This window comes from Apteryx rowi, unplaced genomic scaffold (assembly GCF_003343035.1).
Source record: "Apteryx rowi isolate R43461 unplaced genomic scaffold, aptRow1 scaffold_223, whole genome shotgun sequence".
NCBI classification, from domain to species: domain Eukaryota; kingdom Metazoa; phylum Chordata; class Aves; order Apterygiformes; family Apterygidae; genus Apteryx; species Apteryx rowi.
The window spans coordinates 617,101-634,694 of NW_020448564.1; the positions used below are offsets into that span (position 1 = coordinate 617,101).

At 44.4% G+C, this 17,594-nt stretch overlaps 1 protein-coding gene across 2 annotated transcripts in view; it reads left to right on the forward strand.

Moving 5' to 3' along the window:
- The first annotated feature begins 1,126 nt into the window (after positions 1 to 1,126).
- The window catches only part of FAM83F (family with sequence similarity 83 member F), a 29,952-nt gene continuing 13,484 nt past the window's right edge, over positions 1,127 to 17,594 (forward strand). The window contains exons 1-3 of one of the 2 annotated variants that reach the window (XM_026065000.1): positions 1,127 to 1,205; positions 5,807 to 6,294; positions 10,180 to 10,347. In XM_026065000.1, the coding sequence (XP_025920785.1) occupies positions 5,839 to 6,294; positions 10,180 to 10,347 (624 nt within the window). In that variant the 5' untranslated portion in view covers positions 1,127 to 1,205; positions 5,807 to 5,838. Of the gene's footprint in view, positions 1,206 to 5,806; positions 6,295 to 9,817; positions 10,348 to 17,594 lie in introns of those variants that run through there. The other variant, XM_026065001.1, reaches the window with a different exon arrangement.

Consider the following 17,594-nt stretch of genomic DNA (forward strand, 5'->3'; position numbering starts at 1 on the left):
CGGAGGCAGGAGAATTCAACCTTTTTTTGTTGTTCTTGTTTTTTTCCCTTGGCTTTAGTTCTGGATTTATAAGGCAAAAATTAAACAGCAGATTTCAAATGTAGCTTACTGTTGGGTTTTGCATGCACAGCTATAGCATGTCTCTCTGAAACAGCCTTTCAGGAGAAATTACTGGTCGGCTCCTTTCATTTGTTTTCTCTGACTCAGAGGACTTGCTTGTATCTGCTCCCTCTGGCTTCGCCATGGCATTACTGGAAGAAAATGCTGGCAAGTGAGAGGGATCCTGCAGAACGGTGCTTCTGATAACGCCATGAGCAGCTGACTCCTCATCTTTTACATTCCCCCTCTGGATGTTTTTAAGCTAACTACACATCAGAGGCCAAAGTATACTGACCAATAAAGGGCATCTTCCAAACCCAATAAACACAGTTCTCCCACTTCTTAAAACCTCGGTGGATTTCTCTTTATGTTCATAAATTGGGGATCTACTAGTTCCATCTCCAGGTCTAAGCCTACATTTCAGCCTTCTGCATCTCCCTTCAGAGAATTCCCTTTTCCTTRCCTAAACTGCTCCCCTAACAGGGCTTTGTTTTTCTTGTGGGGACTGAATTGCCCTCCTACCTGTTCATTTTGTAGTTCAGGGTTCACTTCTAATTTGTTCTCCCCCCTTCCAAGCCTCACATTTTTATTCTTTCCTCCTTCTTAGTAAAACTGGAACTCCCTTTTTTGTACTTTAAGCTCTCTGGATGGCTAAAACTTTGTAGACTCCACAGCCTCATCTCCACTTCCCACTGCTCTCATTTCCTCCACTGATTATGCAGCTCCTTAAATGAACTTGTTCACTCTTGGACCCATCATGTCTCCCTTGTGTTCCCTCCAGTGACTCCCTCTTATCCACCACATAGCATTTGGACATCTCGTACTTATCGTACCCATATAACTCTGCCTAGCCTACATCTTGCATCTCATCTTGCTTGCACTAGCTGATGGATCTTCCAGCTCATTTTTCTGCACCACCATATCAAGACTGCTTCAACCATTGCTTCCTTCCAGTCCGTTCTCCTTCCCACTTGCCACTGCCTCTGCCTTGGATACCCCCAGCTTTCCTTCTGTGCTCCACTTCTTGCTTCCATCAACTCTTATCTGAACATTTTCTTCTCCAAAGAATCAGTAGCAATGTGCCCTGACAGGTGGCAAGGACACAGGTAAGTAAAAGATGCTGTATATTTGTTGCTGCCTTAACTTATACACGCCCACATTGCTGGTGTTCCTTTGTCTGTAAAGCACACTGTGATTTGAGAGCTACATAATTATAGCTGCAATTAAGCATCCTATTCAGAGACTGCATTGCTTATTCCCCACTATTTTCTTCAGCAAGCTCTTCCATTTAGGGCTTGGCTCATTTGCAAAGGGACTCTACAGCTGTCTTTTTTTTCCACTTTTTTTCAGGAGAAACAAAATTAAATGTAGGTGACATTGGTTTGGGTTTTTTAAAGCTATTCCTTGCATTAGTCCTGTGAAGTAGGCAATATTTTCCTCATTTTACAGATGGGGAACCGAGGCACAAAAAATGAATTGACCAAGGTCCACAGTGTATCTCAGCTGAGTTCTTAATCAAAACCAGTTTTGAGTCCTTGCCTTTACAGGAGTTGAAGGATTAAACAAGAGACCTGAGTCAGCATTATTTCTTACAGGAAGCTGCCTCAATCTGTTGCCCTGTAAATGGGAGCAGACAGTGGAAAGCAGCAAAAGGCCTTTCTGTGTGTGCTCAGTCAGCAAATACCTCACTGCAAGAAACGATCCTGTGAATGTAGTTATTCCTTTCTGCTCTCTTCATAAGACTCTCTTACCTATTTACCCTCGCACGGAAACAACAGCTGAAGAACTGAGTGGGAGGCCAGAAGCATTTGACTCAGTTGCGGCAATTCTCCAATTTAGCAGCTAGGTTTTCTCCCTGAGGCAGTGTAATATGACAGAAAGGAAGCATCTGAAAGCATTTCTTCATCTTCCAGATTGCAGTCTGTCACTGCTGCAGAAGTAACACACCTACCTTTCACTGCCTGGAGCTCTTTGGGTTGCTGGAGGGGAGAACAGTGAAGGCAAACGCTTCTTCCTCTCCACCCTGAAATCACCTTGCTTGAGACCTTTTAGCTTTGCCAACACTTGGATGTGGCTAATGCACCCATTCCTGTACTGGACTGGCAGCCCTTGCAAACAGAAATTTCAGACTCAGGATAAGCACAGTGTGGCCAACTGCATGCATAATAACTTTTCCCACAAACTCCTGGATCCAGACTGCAGAGAGCAGAGGTGAAAAGACACAGTCGCCACCAAGCCTTTGTGATTCTTGCTTTGGTGCCAACCAGCACAGGGAAGGACTAGTGTTTAATAGCAGCCATGGCACAGGCACACATATGTGTTTACTTTTCCATTTCTGGACAGCCCCATCGCCTCAGCTAAACTGCAGCTGACAAATTGAGAAATGGAAATATCTCTATTGTATTCTCCATCCTTTGAGCCATTCTGTTTTCTTTGCAAAAGTCTTTTTTAACTAGTTCCCTCTTTGCATGGAAAAGTCAAAATGTATTATAGATGACCAGAGTCATTTTGGTTGATCATGTTGGTTTGTTTTGGAGGATAACCCCCCCAACACACAAGGGTTCCAGTATGCGGCTATTTTGTGACAAAATAATCCTTTATTTTTAATATCTCTTTTCTCTAGGGAAAAACTAGATGTAAAGGAAAGATGATGGGGTAGGCATCAGAATTTTATTCCTAAAGAGCCAAGCACCCAAAGTTTTATAACAAGAGCTTGTAGCAGTTTATGTCACAAGAAAAACACCACTGGGAAATTTATCTAAGAATATATCATGAGATGGGCTATTTAGAGACTGAAATTACACAGGAAGGACTGGCAAGAGATATTTATGCTTAGGACAAGCACAGTTACAATTAATGCTAAATATAAGGTGTCATATCTTTATCTAATGCACAACCTGCACTGCCTTGCAAAGGAAAGTGAAGCAATGAGACCCAAGTAACCAGAATATACGTGGGAGGTGTTTGAAGGCAGAAGATTTTAAATACTGTAATGGGGTTGGGGGAGGGTTACAGTAATACAGTAATACCTGCTAAGAGGTAATATTTCCTGATAGGTTAGTTTGCATCCTTTGGAAAATGTGTTGGAAMCAGACCAGAAAAGTAAGCTAGACCTTAACCGGGGCTTGGCTGGGAGGACACCCAAACAAAGGTCAAAAGCAAAGAGACCCAGCCCTGCCTATGCATACACAACCCCTTCAGCAAGTAATCTGCAGGAAAAGAAATAAATGAAAGGACTGATGTTGCAGGTCTGTGTGGATTAGCAACTGCCTCAGCCTGATTTAAAAACAAGGTTCCTCTTTCTTCTTTCTCTTGAGCTAGGGGTAGGGTCGGGGAGGAAAACCTGAGCCAAAACAAGAATGAAGAGCTTCAGGTAGAGTGGAAACTGGGATTCGCTCGTCAATCCCAGAGGGGCAGAGCCAGTCACAGGTATTTCCCCCCACCCTCTCTGCCATGTTTCTTCTTCTCCAGTCCTGAAGGGCTGGGTTACCTCTGTGCCAGAAGAAGGCAGTTTGTTTTCATGGTTCTTTTTGTCAGTCTTTTAGGTGAGGCTGTCAGCTGGAGGGTCAGGGTATAGCAGAAGGGACTGAATCATCAAACCAAGAAGTATACAAAATGTGCTTGGTTGAAATGAATAGCTGGGAGAATTGGGGGGGAGGCACAGTGTGAAGGGGGAGGGGGGTATGATGCATGCATGCATCAGGAAAGGGGCTCTCTCAGCTTTTGCACAACTCTATACCCCAATTTATCGTATCAACCCACATACAACACTTTATATTTTAGGGTGAAAAATGGGGACTAAACCCTTCATCACAGCAAACTGAAAAATCTCTGCTGCTTTTACTTGGATGTGGGAAACATTTGCTTGCTTTTAAATATAAGACTATACATTTGTGAACCTACTCATGTGGGAGCCTTACCTGAACACAAAGGATTACATTGTGCAGCTATGAATGAATAGAGCAACAAGGATTAAAGAGATTTTATTTAGCCACCATGAAATAATAGCAAAGCTGATGGCAGCCTCTGGTACAGAAAAAATAAAAGTAGTTCAATGAGCGCTGGCACTAACAAAGCTGCATCTTGTATGTATTTGTATACTGTGGTTGACTGACTGGGGTGTCTAAGATGACATAAACTGCAGCTGAAGGTTTTCATACAGTTCAGACACTTACTAGTGTTTCCACTTGTATGGAATATCTGGAGTCTAGTAAGGCACGAACTCATGTTGCGACTTTCCCTATTAGGGGACTGCTTCTTTTCTCCATCAGGCCGTTTATTTTCACAAAACTTGTAGGGGTGTAATTGCCTTTGAGGAATCTATCTTTCTGCCAGACTTGTTCAAAATTAGCCAGTGGGTTCAAAAGATATTAGAGAGATGGACAGAGAAGCAGACAGATGTGGACACTGCGATAATGTAAGTCGTTTCCACAGGAAACTAGGCTAAAAGAACCTATATTAAAATTAATTTTTAAAGGGGATTTGATAGGCAGAAGAGTAGATCCCTGCAAAGTGCAATTTCAAATTTTAAGTGAATTTCGTGCTAGAAAAAGCTATTGATTGACAGTCTGCAATACTAACATCCTCCCTTTCATCTAAAGGAGAGGAACAGCACAGAAAGAGCTAAGCTGCTGCACCTCATCCTTGGATTTTTAGACTAACTTACACTGACCACAGGTGATGATATCTATAGAGGAGACAAAGAAGAACTCCAGTAGCTCTGATCCTACAGTTTGTGTGTTTTATCCCTGTGAGCATTTAAGGCTAATCACAGATGTAAAGCACTGCAAATGTTTCTGAATGTTTGTATTTCATCACTGCCTTGCCTTCATCCCCATTTCTTTGCTCATCCCTACCAGCTCTGTCCTTGGGCTGCAAGGGGAGGAGAACTGCCTTTTACTCTGTGCATTCACTGCAAACCCCAGTGGGGCCTGAATCCTGATTAGGGCCCCTAGCAACTCTCACATACCACGCAAAATCATAATTTATCATTACAGCCCCTAGTCTCTCCACTGAGATGTGTGTAAAGCCAGGGGTATTTATTCACACTCCCAGCTAGAGACTTGGTGCAGCACGGTTTTGTTCCCAGCTCTGACACAAGCCTGCTGGGTGGCCTCGGGCAAATCACTCTGTCATCTTCCTATCTGCAAACAGCGTCCTGCTGTACGGCAAGTCACCAAAATGCTCTTGTTGTTTCTTTACCGGGCTTGGAAAAGGCCGGCCAGCAGCCAGCTGGGGCTTGTGGCCACCTCAGCACTTCACCCATGCTCTGCCCTCACCCCCCGGCAGGTACACATCCCCTCTTTCCCAATGAACAGGCAGCCACCATGGTAAAAAAAAGGGGGGGGGGAAATCCCTCCTAAATAATTTTTTGCATTTCCCCCCCTACAACAGTAGGGCTTTTCCCCCAAACACACTGCCCAGGCCTGGCTCTCCTCCAGGGGCTCTGCTCAGGCATCCCTGTCCCCACGAGTCCAGCCGTGCCGGGGGGCAGGCCAGCCCCCGGGGGCCAGGACCACGCGCGGGCCCGGGGCGAGGAGGGGGAACAGCGTGTCTCCAGCACGGGGGTGAGGCACCCCGGCTGCGCTGAGCCGGGGGGCACGCGAGGGGCCGGCGCGGGGCGGCGCGGGGCCGCTCCACCCGGCAGGGCGGGCGCGGGCCGCGCCAGGTGAGGCGGTCCCTGCCCTGCCTTTCCCTCCTTCCGCAGCCTCCCCGGCCGCCGCTGCGGGTGCCGGCAGCATGGCGGAGTCGCAGGTGATCCTCCTGGATGACTCGCACGTCAACGAGAAGGTGACGGAGGCCCAGGCCCGCTTCTACTACAGCGAGGAGCAGCGCCGGGCCCTGGAAGCGCTGGTCACCCGGGGCGAGGCGGCCTACAGGGAGAAGCTGAAGAAGGAGCAGCTCCGYGACTTCCTCTCCAGCCAGGAGCTGCAGGCCCTGCGGGCCAGCTGGCGGGGCTACAATGACCCCCAGGAGGGCAGCAAAGTGCTGCGTGGGCCCGGCGGCAAGACCCTCTCGCTGGCCTACTGGCCCGAGTGCTCCGACACGGAGGTGCCCCCGCTGGACTTGGGCTGGACCGACAAGACCTTCTACCGGGGCATCAGCCGCGTGGGCCTCTTCACGCACCCGCGCAAGGAGGAGAGTGCGCCCCACCTCAAGGAGGTGGTGCGGGACATGATCCAGCAGGCCCAGAAGGTAGGGCTGGCCCCCCCCAAACTGGGGACCCGCCGGGGCCAGTGGCCATGGCCGGCCCCATGGCAGCGGGGTTGGGCTTGGCGCCACATGAYCCGCCATCCCTGGCGAGGCGGGAGCCACCCACGTCGGCCGCCTCGCCTTCCCTCGCAGGTCTGCAGCATGGCCAGGGGGCGCCGGGCCGAGGGCAGGGGCAGCTGCAGGTGTGGGAGCGGTGTGGGGGGCCAGCGGCGAGGGCCTGGCCGGGACATGTGGGGTGGAAGGGTGTCGGGAGCCCTCCAACACCCAGATTTTCTTTGCTGCCTTTTTCCATGCCAAAGCTGGAGAGCATGGTGGGCCCCCAGCTTGTTGCAGTCAATCCGGTACAGTTTTTCGTGCAGTTCGTTGCCAGTCATCATAACATTATGGTTTGCCGAAATTAAATAAGAGTTGACATCCGGGATGGGGTTAACGCCCGCCGCCTCTTCCTGGGGTTTGGTATCAGAGGTTCATTTTGTGCTGTCCCCATCTGATTCATTGGTTCAGAGGAGCACACATCGTGATGCTGTTCCTGCTACCTCTCCTGTACTTGCAGGTAGCCCTATTTAAACGCAGTGCTGTGAGTGTGTTCATGGGGCTTTTTTGTGGTCTCAATACCATCTGGCCTTGATTGCCAGGCAGCCGGAGTCCAGACATATGTGGCAGCTCCTCCTATTTATTTTTGGCTGGAAAAGGCTCTTGGGGGTGACAGTGCACCTCTGGCAAGAAAACAAACCAACCGGGAAGGTACAAGAGCTTGCACAAGGATAGGTAGGGGACAATGATGAGATTTTGCTGGGTCCAGGTGAAGTTTCCGGGAAATATTACACAGGAAATGATTYCCTTCAGAGCTGACATCCACCCCGTGGAAAGGGGTAATAGTGTAAGGCCCTTCATTCCTGCTCTTAGTTTTGTTGCTTTCTGTGAGAGGCTAATTCAGTGGTTATTTCCTCCTCCCCCGCCTCCAGGCACAAACTATATGTGCACCCCTTGCAGAGACTTGTTAAGACCAAACCTGCTGGGACACACAGAAAATTTTCCAGAAAGACATTAATCTGTGCTCTCTTCAGCTACCTGCTCGCAGAGATACATTCACACTCCATAATGACCGTTGTGAAACCAGAAGCTGTAAAATATTTTCATTCTGATTTGGTGTAACTTCACATCCTCTTTGCACTGGCATAAATGCTTCTACAAATGGTGTGATGATAGGGAAACTTGGCTCTTTTTGATAGCTGTTCCTGGCACCTGAAAGTCATTAATTTCTTTGGCAATTTTTTGCTGACCAGATGAACTGTGCCCCTCCCAGCTCAAAGGTGGTTTCACGTTTAACAGCCATTTAAGTGTTTAATGGCCTTTTTCTTAGATAACTATGCCTATTGTGTTCAGTTGAGCTGGCCCTGGAAAATAAAATCTCCAGGCAGCAGCTTTTCATTCAGCTGAGTGTTGTGGCTGGGGGAGGTCTAAACAGGTAGTAGCAATATTTGGCAAATGTCTGCGGGTGGCTTATCATCAGTGTTTAACGAGCCTGCGTTAATTAAGCTACCTTGCCGCAATAAGATTGGCAAGTTAATGCTTGCCAATCTGTACATATCTAAGAAGAGCCAGGCACACCTATGTCCCCTATAGATAAGTAGTGTTATTATCCATAGGGTAGATGATAGAGGAATGGGAAAAAATTCTTGCAGGGGTAGACACTCATGCTCTGACTTGCTGGATTTGGGAACACTCCTAGATAATCTTGACAGATCACTAACTATGATGGGGGGTTGGGAAGACTGTGACATATTAGCAATGGGGGTGCTCCCTACCTCAGTTTGCCAGCTTGGAAGTGCCAGTTGCAAGGCAGTTGATCAGTTGTCCATGGAGGGGTACATTTTTCATGGGTTTAGTCCATGGCTTTGCAAAGAAGCCCAATTCGACTTAGAGACCCAAAGCATTGAGGGGACTGTCCCTTCAGATTGCAAGGCGAGTATTAGTAGTTAAATAGGTGTGCTGAAATCTCTGCAGATGTTGGACTCCTTGCAGAGGGGATGGAAAGAAAACAAAATTCACACTTTTGCTAGCTATTCTTGATCAAGTCCCTGTGTGAATGTTCTTACTTCAAATGAATCCTCTCTGGTGTCCATGTTCCTGAAAAACAGCATCCACATCAGAGTGTGTGTATGGGGGAGAAAATAACATGCTTTAATTAATGCATGAAAACCTCATGCCTTTAATCATAATCTGTCTGTACAATAAGTTGTTTAGAAATAAAGTGGCATAAGTTCCCTATATTTTAATTTTTCAGAAGTTCTGATAACATTCCATGCATCTTGCTGCTTTGTGTGGAAAATAAGAACTAAGGTGGGACCTGAATTCAGTTCTTCTACTTAGCAGAATTTATCAAGAGTCTTACTATTATTTTATAATGGAGTTCCATCATAGGTCACCTGTATCAAGAACGTACATGTTAATGATGGGCATAAACACAATGGCAGCTTCTTTTTTTTTTCTATCAAAGAAAAGCTTGTGTAAGCACTGCTGACAGAAGGAGCCTGGCAGAGCAGAGGTGCTGGTTGTTGTTGGCTGTACAAGCAGAGACGCAACAAGAACAGTCTAGGGGATGCCATTTAGCATGGCATCCCTTTCCCAAAACCCCATTTGCTCAAGGATACTTTCAAAGGAAAGTGATCTCTGGTGGGAATTATTCCCCCTTTCACAAGGGGTCCTACAACTCAAGCTGCTTAAGAAAATTCTGTTGTTTGATCCATTCTTAAACTCCTCTCACACCTTTTTGCATTGCCCCAACACAGTCTGGCTTGATCCTGTGACCTCAGGGCACAGGGAATTTAGAATTTAGCCACATTGCTTCCGAGGACACTGTCAGCGTGAGTGCTCTGACCCACCATGTTGGCGTTTCCCAGTGGGACTAGGAAAACATAGCTTCCTTCATTCACAGCCTTCCAAAGGTTGAGGAGAATAAGTCTTTCAGGAAAAAAGAGTGAATTGATATCTCTAACGGTGTGAAAGCTATAGAAAGTGTGGAGAGACAGAGAGACAGAAAGAACATATAAGAACATCATACAAGTTTCCCATAACCTTGTTTTTGTTGTTACTCGTCCTATGAATATGAATATTCAGGCTTATCTGTTTGTCATATCAGTGCAGCCTTTTGCTTTTCTGTGCCTGGAAAGAGGGATTAGTTTTGTATCAGAAAAATGTACATGTGAAGAGACGGAATGATCATTTTGCCTCCAAATCTAGAACATGCACACAAGTCCCTTCTTGACAAGCATGAGGTTTTTATGTTTGAGCTTCAAAGAACATTTCTTGTGAAGCCAGCCTTGACAGCAGAGTTCTCACAGGGAATTGGTAAAACAGAAAAATAAAATTCTCATTGTTTGCACAATGCATTATGGCTGAGGAGCCGTGTCCCGACTCCTCTCTACATTCATTCTTCTATTACTCACCTTGTGATAATTGCTAGAGTTGTGTTTTTCACTCTTCTTTTTCAATCTTTTTTCAGTGTTCTTTGTTTAAGAGGATCCTTATGGAGGCAAAGAGGGTTTCACAGTACAGAGGAAAACTGGGTATTTGGCTTTGGTGTTCTTCAAGCCTCTGAAGTAAGCCATCTTCCCCTAGAAGAAGGAGAACCCTGAAAGAGATTTACTAAGTTCCTTCCAAAGTGCAGCAGGAGCCATGCCAGAAAATTATGAGATTGTTGGAAGTGCTTGGGCATGTACTTTCCTGTATTTTTGTCTCCCCTATATCCTCCTCCTCCATATTCTGGTATCAGTGCTCTCCTTTATTTTGCGTCGGTGTGATGGGCCTCCCTTTCAGTTCCTAATGTTTTATTTAGTTGCCTATCTACTATCTTCTTCTTTCCAGATTATTGCAGTGGTCATGGATATATTTACAGATCGGGACATCTTCCAAGATATTGTTGATGCAGCATATAAGCGTTGGATCCCTGTCTATATAATCCTAGATGACGAGGGTGTGAAGCTTTTCTTGGAAATGTGCAGATGCCTTGACCTCAAGGACCTGCAGATCCGGGTAAGATATTCAATAATGGGCCATTATCTCCCACAGGTCAATGACCTTTTTAAGTTGTAAGGTACTTTGGAACTTACTTGGACAGATGGACATATCTCTTCCTATCTATCAGTCACATCACAGAACCTGAGACAGGGGTTGATGGAACATAGACAAATAAGAGAGTGTCTTGCTGATACAGAAGGAAAGAGAGAAAAAGGAAAGACTTGGATTATTTGCCTTGTGAAGTAAAAATTTCTGTTTGGGAAGAAACTTGTCTGAGGAAATTCCTGTGGGTTTCCTGTTCAAGGATTCAAACTCATCTAGAGTCCTGAATAAATCTTTGAGTTACTGTTTGCATGGATCCCAGCTTTAGTACACATATGTTCTGTGAAATCAAAACTTTCCTCACCAGCAGTGACATTTTGACCTCATCTGTAGACTGTATGAGCTTGTAGTTCTCCTTTGCCTGAGAAAATAAAGGAAAATAAAGTTCCATGACAGAGTATGTCTTCATATAGTGGATGCAGCACAGCACAGTAGTCAGCCTAGCTTGGCTGCACAAGCAGCCTCAGTAGGATCACCTTCCATTATACACAGACTGAAATACATTGTGTGTTTATACTTAGTATTATACTTCTTATTGTTTTAATGCTTATTAGCTTAAAACACTGTCACTACTAGAGACTTGTTTCAGATACTGGAGAAGTTGCTATGTTGGAAACAATCTATGGGGTGCAAAACTTGTCCCTCTTGTGATCCAACTGTTTTCCTTAGTAGTGAAGGTAAAAGGTACCTTTTTGCCTGGGGGAAGGGCAGATCTTCTATATACACTCAATTAATAGTTTCAAAAAAAAAAGTCTCAAGAGGTTCTGAAGGTTAGAGAAGCTTATATAACTATTCAAGGAGAGCCAGCCTAAATCTGGATGAAAATGACTTGCATAGATCTGAACACCGCTCCTGTGAACTACCATTCTGTTCTGAGTTTCTGGACTTCTCCCTCAAAAAAGTCATCCAGCTGAGCAGTTGTCTCATCTTTCTTCAAAAGAGAGATGGAAGTTTCCTTCGTCTGGTGTCTTTGAAAGCGAGATACAGGCATCATTATACAAGACCTGTTTCAAGCTTCAGGAGTATTCAGTGGCCTAGGCTTGAGTTTCTTTGGTACAAAACTGAAACAGCAGCAGTAACTCTTTATTTGCCCTGATACCTGTTTTCCAGTACTTTTCTTACCGTGTCATTATGTGCAGGAATGATAACTTCAGTACTGAATATTTTCATTACTGGATAGAGTGCAAGAAGAGATACCCTGGCATTTTAGTAAAAGTTGCAATGTTGTTGGAGAGGTGAGTTCCTTTTTGTCTGCCTTCTCCATATTTACACAGCAGGTGGTCCCCTCCTGCTCCTCCTCTTACCTCTTTCTACATCAGTATTTACACAGACTTTCCAGGCCAAAGCATGTCATCACAGAACATCCCAGTGACATGCAACAGCAGCACCCCAGTTRCATGACAAGATCACGCTTTCCAAAGAGGTAGAGTTCAAAATGATGTTTATCAAAAGTGGTAGAAAACTCTTCTGTCCCTTCTGTGCTTCCCAACTCTCAGAGCAGTACTTGCTGTTTTTCTTTAGACTCTTTCAGCCAAAAAGAGTCCAAAACACAAACTGAACTGAAGAAGAACTTTTTAACATCCCTCTTTAATTTAGTTCTTCACTCTTCTGCAGCGTTCCAGCTTTCAAACCTTCCCTATCCTTTCTCAGCTGTCTCATACTGTATCTTGAATTCCCCACTTAGGGTTGTTATATTCCTTTCCCAGTATGGCTGAGATGGCTTTAGTTAGCCTTGTCAAGGTTAATGCAGTTTATTCCTTTCTATGGTGCCACACTGGGTGTTATGAAAGGACTGGGAAGACTCTTCCCCTAAGGAGAAAGAGGTCACGTGTCTTTCAAGGAAGACAGGCTCTTAGTATCCTGCCCTAATTCCTATTGTTTTCCACCTGGGCCTACATGTCTGTCAGCTAAGAAACAGCTGGTTGGTAATGCTTTTCTCCAAGGCTGCCTTGGATGTACCTGGGCTGCTGTTTGTGTCAGTACAGGCTTTGGCTACCCAAGGCATCTCCAGCCAGGTACACTCTCCCCTTTGAAGATTGGGGCCCCCACCTCAGCCCACTGATCTAATGTGTCTAGGGTTGTTTTGCACTTTTGATGCTGAAGACCCAGAAAGCAAGCTGGACCTCCAGTCTTCTTCAGGCAGAATCATTTCATTCCCCGCTGCTGGATCACAGAGGTTATTGGAATTGCCGAGGAAAAAACAGAGTCTCTAGTGCAGTTAACTCTATCATTTCCCCATTTCTCATTTATGCAGTGTCTTCCTCTTGACATCTGCTTTGATGCATTAATTTCTTCTACAGATTTTCAGCCACAGGGAAAACATTCTCCCTTTCCACCTTCTTTTTGTGTAACCATTTTGCTTTCTTCTAGAAGACTTTGACCAGCAGACCACAGTTTGTCAGCAAAGGGAATTTCATGCTTTTCCTCCCTGCCTTCTTCCCATCTCCCCTTTGGAATGCTTCTGCAAGATTTACAGGATGGCTTTTGCTTGGGAAGCTGCAGCAATGTGGGAAGTAACTTTTGGGTTTACAGGCAAGTTCTGATCCCAGAGAAAGAGATGACACATTACCATGGACCTTCATTGTTGCAGGGTCAGGATGCTTATTCTGGCTTCTGTCATCCCCTCATTAGATGCTGAGATTGCTCTGTGCTTCCTGCCCTTTTGTTTTCATCTCTCTGTTCATCCAAAGCAGAGTGAATACCTCGAGGTTCTAATACAGGGAGATTTATTGTTAACACTGGATTTTGCACTTTGTCTATGCACAGTGCTGAGGGTTTTCACAAGGATCCTTGCTACTTTATCTGTTTGAGATGACAAGGTGTTATGATCTGCCCAGAGTCTCACAGGAAGGAAACTGTTACAGGAGGGCAGTAACTTGCTCTGCATAAGACAAAAAGTTCGTTACTGACTCTCAACATAAAATGAGGAAAAATCACTTTTTGTCTCATTTCAAGGCCAGAGTTCACTTGAAGTGCATTTAAATTCAACTATCTGCACATTCATCCTGGGATATTAGTAAGATCATGTCTTGTATGTATGAGTCATATGGCTTCTTGAGCCTACAGGACATGGTTTGCCAGACTTCTGTTATGTTTCACACAAGGGTGTTCTGAGATCAGAATGGATCAAAGTTCTCATGTATATAAAATTCATAGGTCCACAAAAAGTCCTCCTCTTGTTAACTAGAGGGTGAGCCTCCTCACCGGGTTTTAGATGAGTTCTCTCCTCCATGCTTCTGCTAAGACTGCAGAAACAGATACTTCTGTTCAAAGACATGGAGTTTACCTAGAGCTCCAAGCAAACCCAGGGAATGTGGTATCTGCAGGAAGTTCATCTTCATGTTAATTTTTAGGTTCATTTTCCCAGCATGCAAGGAGTTTCTTTCCTTACTCCAAGAATTCTTAAATGTCACCCCAAGTTTCTTTCTAAGGCTTTTTGGAGTTTTATTTCGGTTCACATATTTACCTCACAGCTTTCCTCACAGCTTTCCTCATCCAATCCTAACTCACGTGAGGGGGGAAGATGACCATGATGTGATGCAGGATTCTTTGTTTTTTTTAATGATCTGTTAGAGAATTCTTCTAGGCTGCTTGTGGCCTTTAGAAAATGGGGGGTTCCAGGGCTCTCTTTTCCCAAAGACCCAACTAAATAATACCCAGTAATAACATTGCCAGGCCAGGTACAGCTAGGTGCATTCCATCCTATTCTACCTGACTGCCTGCAAGTTCTACTATTACCTCCACAGGAATAATTTTTCCAAAACTGTTTAGGGCAGACACATAGGGTAAGTCCACAATCTTTCCCAGTATTATCTGGTGGAGGCTTCCAGATTGTGGTTGCTTTTGTGTCCCTGTGTAAAATGAGCACCTAACACCCATCTCTCCAGCCTAGAGGCCTGCTCACCACAAATGAGAATTTTGCACACCACGAAATAGAAAGATTCCTTGTCGTCACTATGGGTCTGCCCACATGAATCTTGTGTGTCCACATGAATCTCCCCCTCTTTCATCTTTCTCTGGAATCTCCATCTCTAGGATTTTATAGCGGAAAAGAAGAGGCTTCTGGGGCCTCCCCCTCAGCCCTGCCCTCAGGTGAAGCAGTTGTGCAAGGAAACAGAGCACAGGAATTATCCCAACAGATGCTGCTGACTGAAGGGATCTAATTTTTCTAAAGGGCACCAGAAAGGGGATCACTACTCTTTGAATAAACATAACCAATGTATGGGACTGTTGAGTCATTGTCATACATCAGCTATTGTTGTGTTCTGTTGCCTGTCTATTATCTGTTTTAAATCTATTTGTGCTAACCATCCCAACTTGAAATAAAGATCTCTGCTTGCTTTGCAAYATATAGGAGGGAAGGGACACACAGGATTCCCTAATGGAAGTAGTTGCAGCACTTGCCTTCAGGGTCCATCTWGTGTATCTCACCCTACCCAACATCAGCTCTTGGCCACTGCTGCCCAGGTCTCTTTAGGGACAACTAAGTGTCAGTCACAACACAGTCTCTCTCTGACTTTTTAAACTGGGTCTAACTTAACTTTCTGTGGATTATGGGTGAGGTTTAAAAGTGGGTCACAATAAAACAAGAAAGACTGATCCCTTCACTGTGTGTATTAGGATCCTTTGTCAGGCTTGAGTGTTACCAGTCTGCATAAGTTGCTGACAGGCACAAGCAATTAATCATTGCTTGTGATGAGGAGTGGTGCAAACCTGCGTAAAGAAAATGTGGAAATATAACACGGCCTGCAGCTTCCAGAAGCCAGGATATGACAAACCTTACACAGGTGTTTACAACAGAAGCTTCAAGAAGAATACAAATCTGGAGAAGTCTCTCTCTTCTGTCTGGGAACTAACCGGTCCATTACCCAAAATATCTGTTACTACTGTAACGTTAGTGCCCAAAGAAAATGGCTGAAATCACACCTCATATATATTTGCCTTTCCTCTTTTGCTGTTGTATAGTCTTCCGTACATGAACCCAAGCTTGTTCCTCCTCTGCACAAGCTTGATACATCAGTCTTCAAATGCTCCAAGATCCTTCAAGGCAGAAAACATTATACAAATAACCTGTTAAGTGACTTGATGTTTATATGACTTTATGCTTGTTTTCTGCACTTCAAGATGTATTTATGCCTCCTGTGCCTACTTTGTTCAAGGAGGTTTATGTGTTCAGCTGCTGGATTCTATCCAATCTGTGCATTTGTAAGTATTAAGTGTAGCTCAGTTACTGCAGAAATTCAGATGTGCTTCTTTCCACCAAAATAAGGTGATGCAGCATGCACACCTAGTAAAATCAACACTTGTTAAATGCTAAGAAACTTTCTGTTTCCACACAGGCTGATAATTCTTGATTCAGAAATGCATATTGCATATCAGAGCTGTTGACTGATGTGAAGAACAGAGGTCCTTCTTGACCTTGCAGACACTATTCCATGATTGATCCCAAATCCAATTTTATTCACCAAGGAAAAAATGATTTTAGGTGAGCAGCCACCCAACTACAAATCTTATTCCAAATGCTGCAAAGGGCACCCTTGCTCCTGTGCTCTGCCCAGCCTGCATTCAACATCCCACACATATGACTCACTGCTAGGCCTTGGGCAAGTCACTTCATCTTTTTCTCTCAGATTCCTCATCTCTAAAACAAGGTAATAATACTTTCAGCAGTGTTGGGAGGATTAATCAGCTAATGCCCACACAGAACTCCAGACGGATCAAGCAATAGATGAATGCAGAATGGTAGTATCATTAGTTACTGTTAGTCAGAATTTTTACTGCCACTGCTGTATTTTTACTGAGGAAAATAGGAACAGATTCAAAATGTAAGTGTTATATTCAGAAAACTGTTTTTTGAAAGAATTCTGCATTCTTACAATCACTTGTTCCTGCATGCCGATTTSTATAGCCTATCAATATTTAAGCTGTCAGTGAAGTTCATAATAATAGTACTTAGCACTTCGTGGGATCTAAGGCTGTACTAGCACTAGCCAAATCCTCACGATTCTCTTGTTCTGCAGATGGGGGAAGAATGAGGCAAAAGTAAACTGACTTTCCCAAAGCATCACAGGGAATAGTGACACAACTGTGATTATACTCGGGACTATCTGACTCCTAACCCTGGATTTATTCCTTCAGACCACAATAATTTTTACCTTTCATTTTTAAAGGATCCTTACAGAAATAGATGGTAGAAAAAAGAAAACAGTCTAAATTTGTGTGTCAGAGCAACAAGATAATTTGCTCTAAACTTATGCTGACAATAAATGTGGGGGGTTTTGTTGGCTTTTTGTCCTGTGAGGCAGTGCATTTACCTGTTTGGCAATTCAGTCTCAGACAGCCAGGACCCATGGAGTGCTTTCAGCATTAGTCTAAGCAGAGTAACTCTCAGTCCAGTATGTAAATGTGTTCTTACAGTAAATGCAGACACACATCTGTTGAAGCAGATCATGTAACCTTAAATCAGTGTTTTCTCTGTCCCTGGTAGTCTTKTCTTTTATTACTTGTAGGTTTGATGGTCAAATGGGGAAAAGCGGGACAGGAGGTTTGGGGAGAGGTAATATCTTCTTCTAACTACTTCAGTTCATCTCATAAAAGATTTTGCCTTCCTCTTCTCCTTGCTAATCTATTTGGGACATCAATAGAGACACTTATCCTACTCCTGTTCAAAAAAAGTTCTCTGTTCTTTCACTCTCCTCTGAACACTGAAGAACCTAGGTGGACACTGTAAGTGTTTGGGGTTCTTAACAAAATGATAAAGGTCAGGGTTCTTTTGTTACACAGACAGGAAACATCCATGTTCTGAGTAATAGAACTGTTTTCTCCTCTCTTCTGCAATAATTAAATTGTCTAGTCTTCTAATTTGCCCGGTTTTTTTCAAGCTGTATGTTTTTGGTGTCAAAACACAAACACGAAAAGAGCCTAATTTGGGCCTGCCTCATATTTCATTCCACACCTTGGAAGGTAATATATGCACCTAACTGTGTCTTTTGGACTGCACAGGTGTTGGGAAGTTCCTTGGTGTTGTGGTCCAGATGATAGCCTAGTCTGGAGAACAGTTCACGAGTACTGTGGAACGGGGATCAGGCTTCAGAAAGTGCATACATGATTCAGAGCTACCTCTGATTCATTCCTCTGAACAGGGCTGGGCCTTCTGAGCT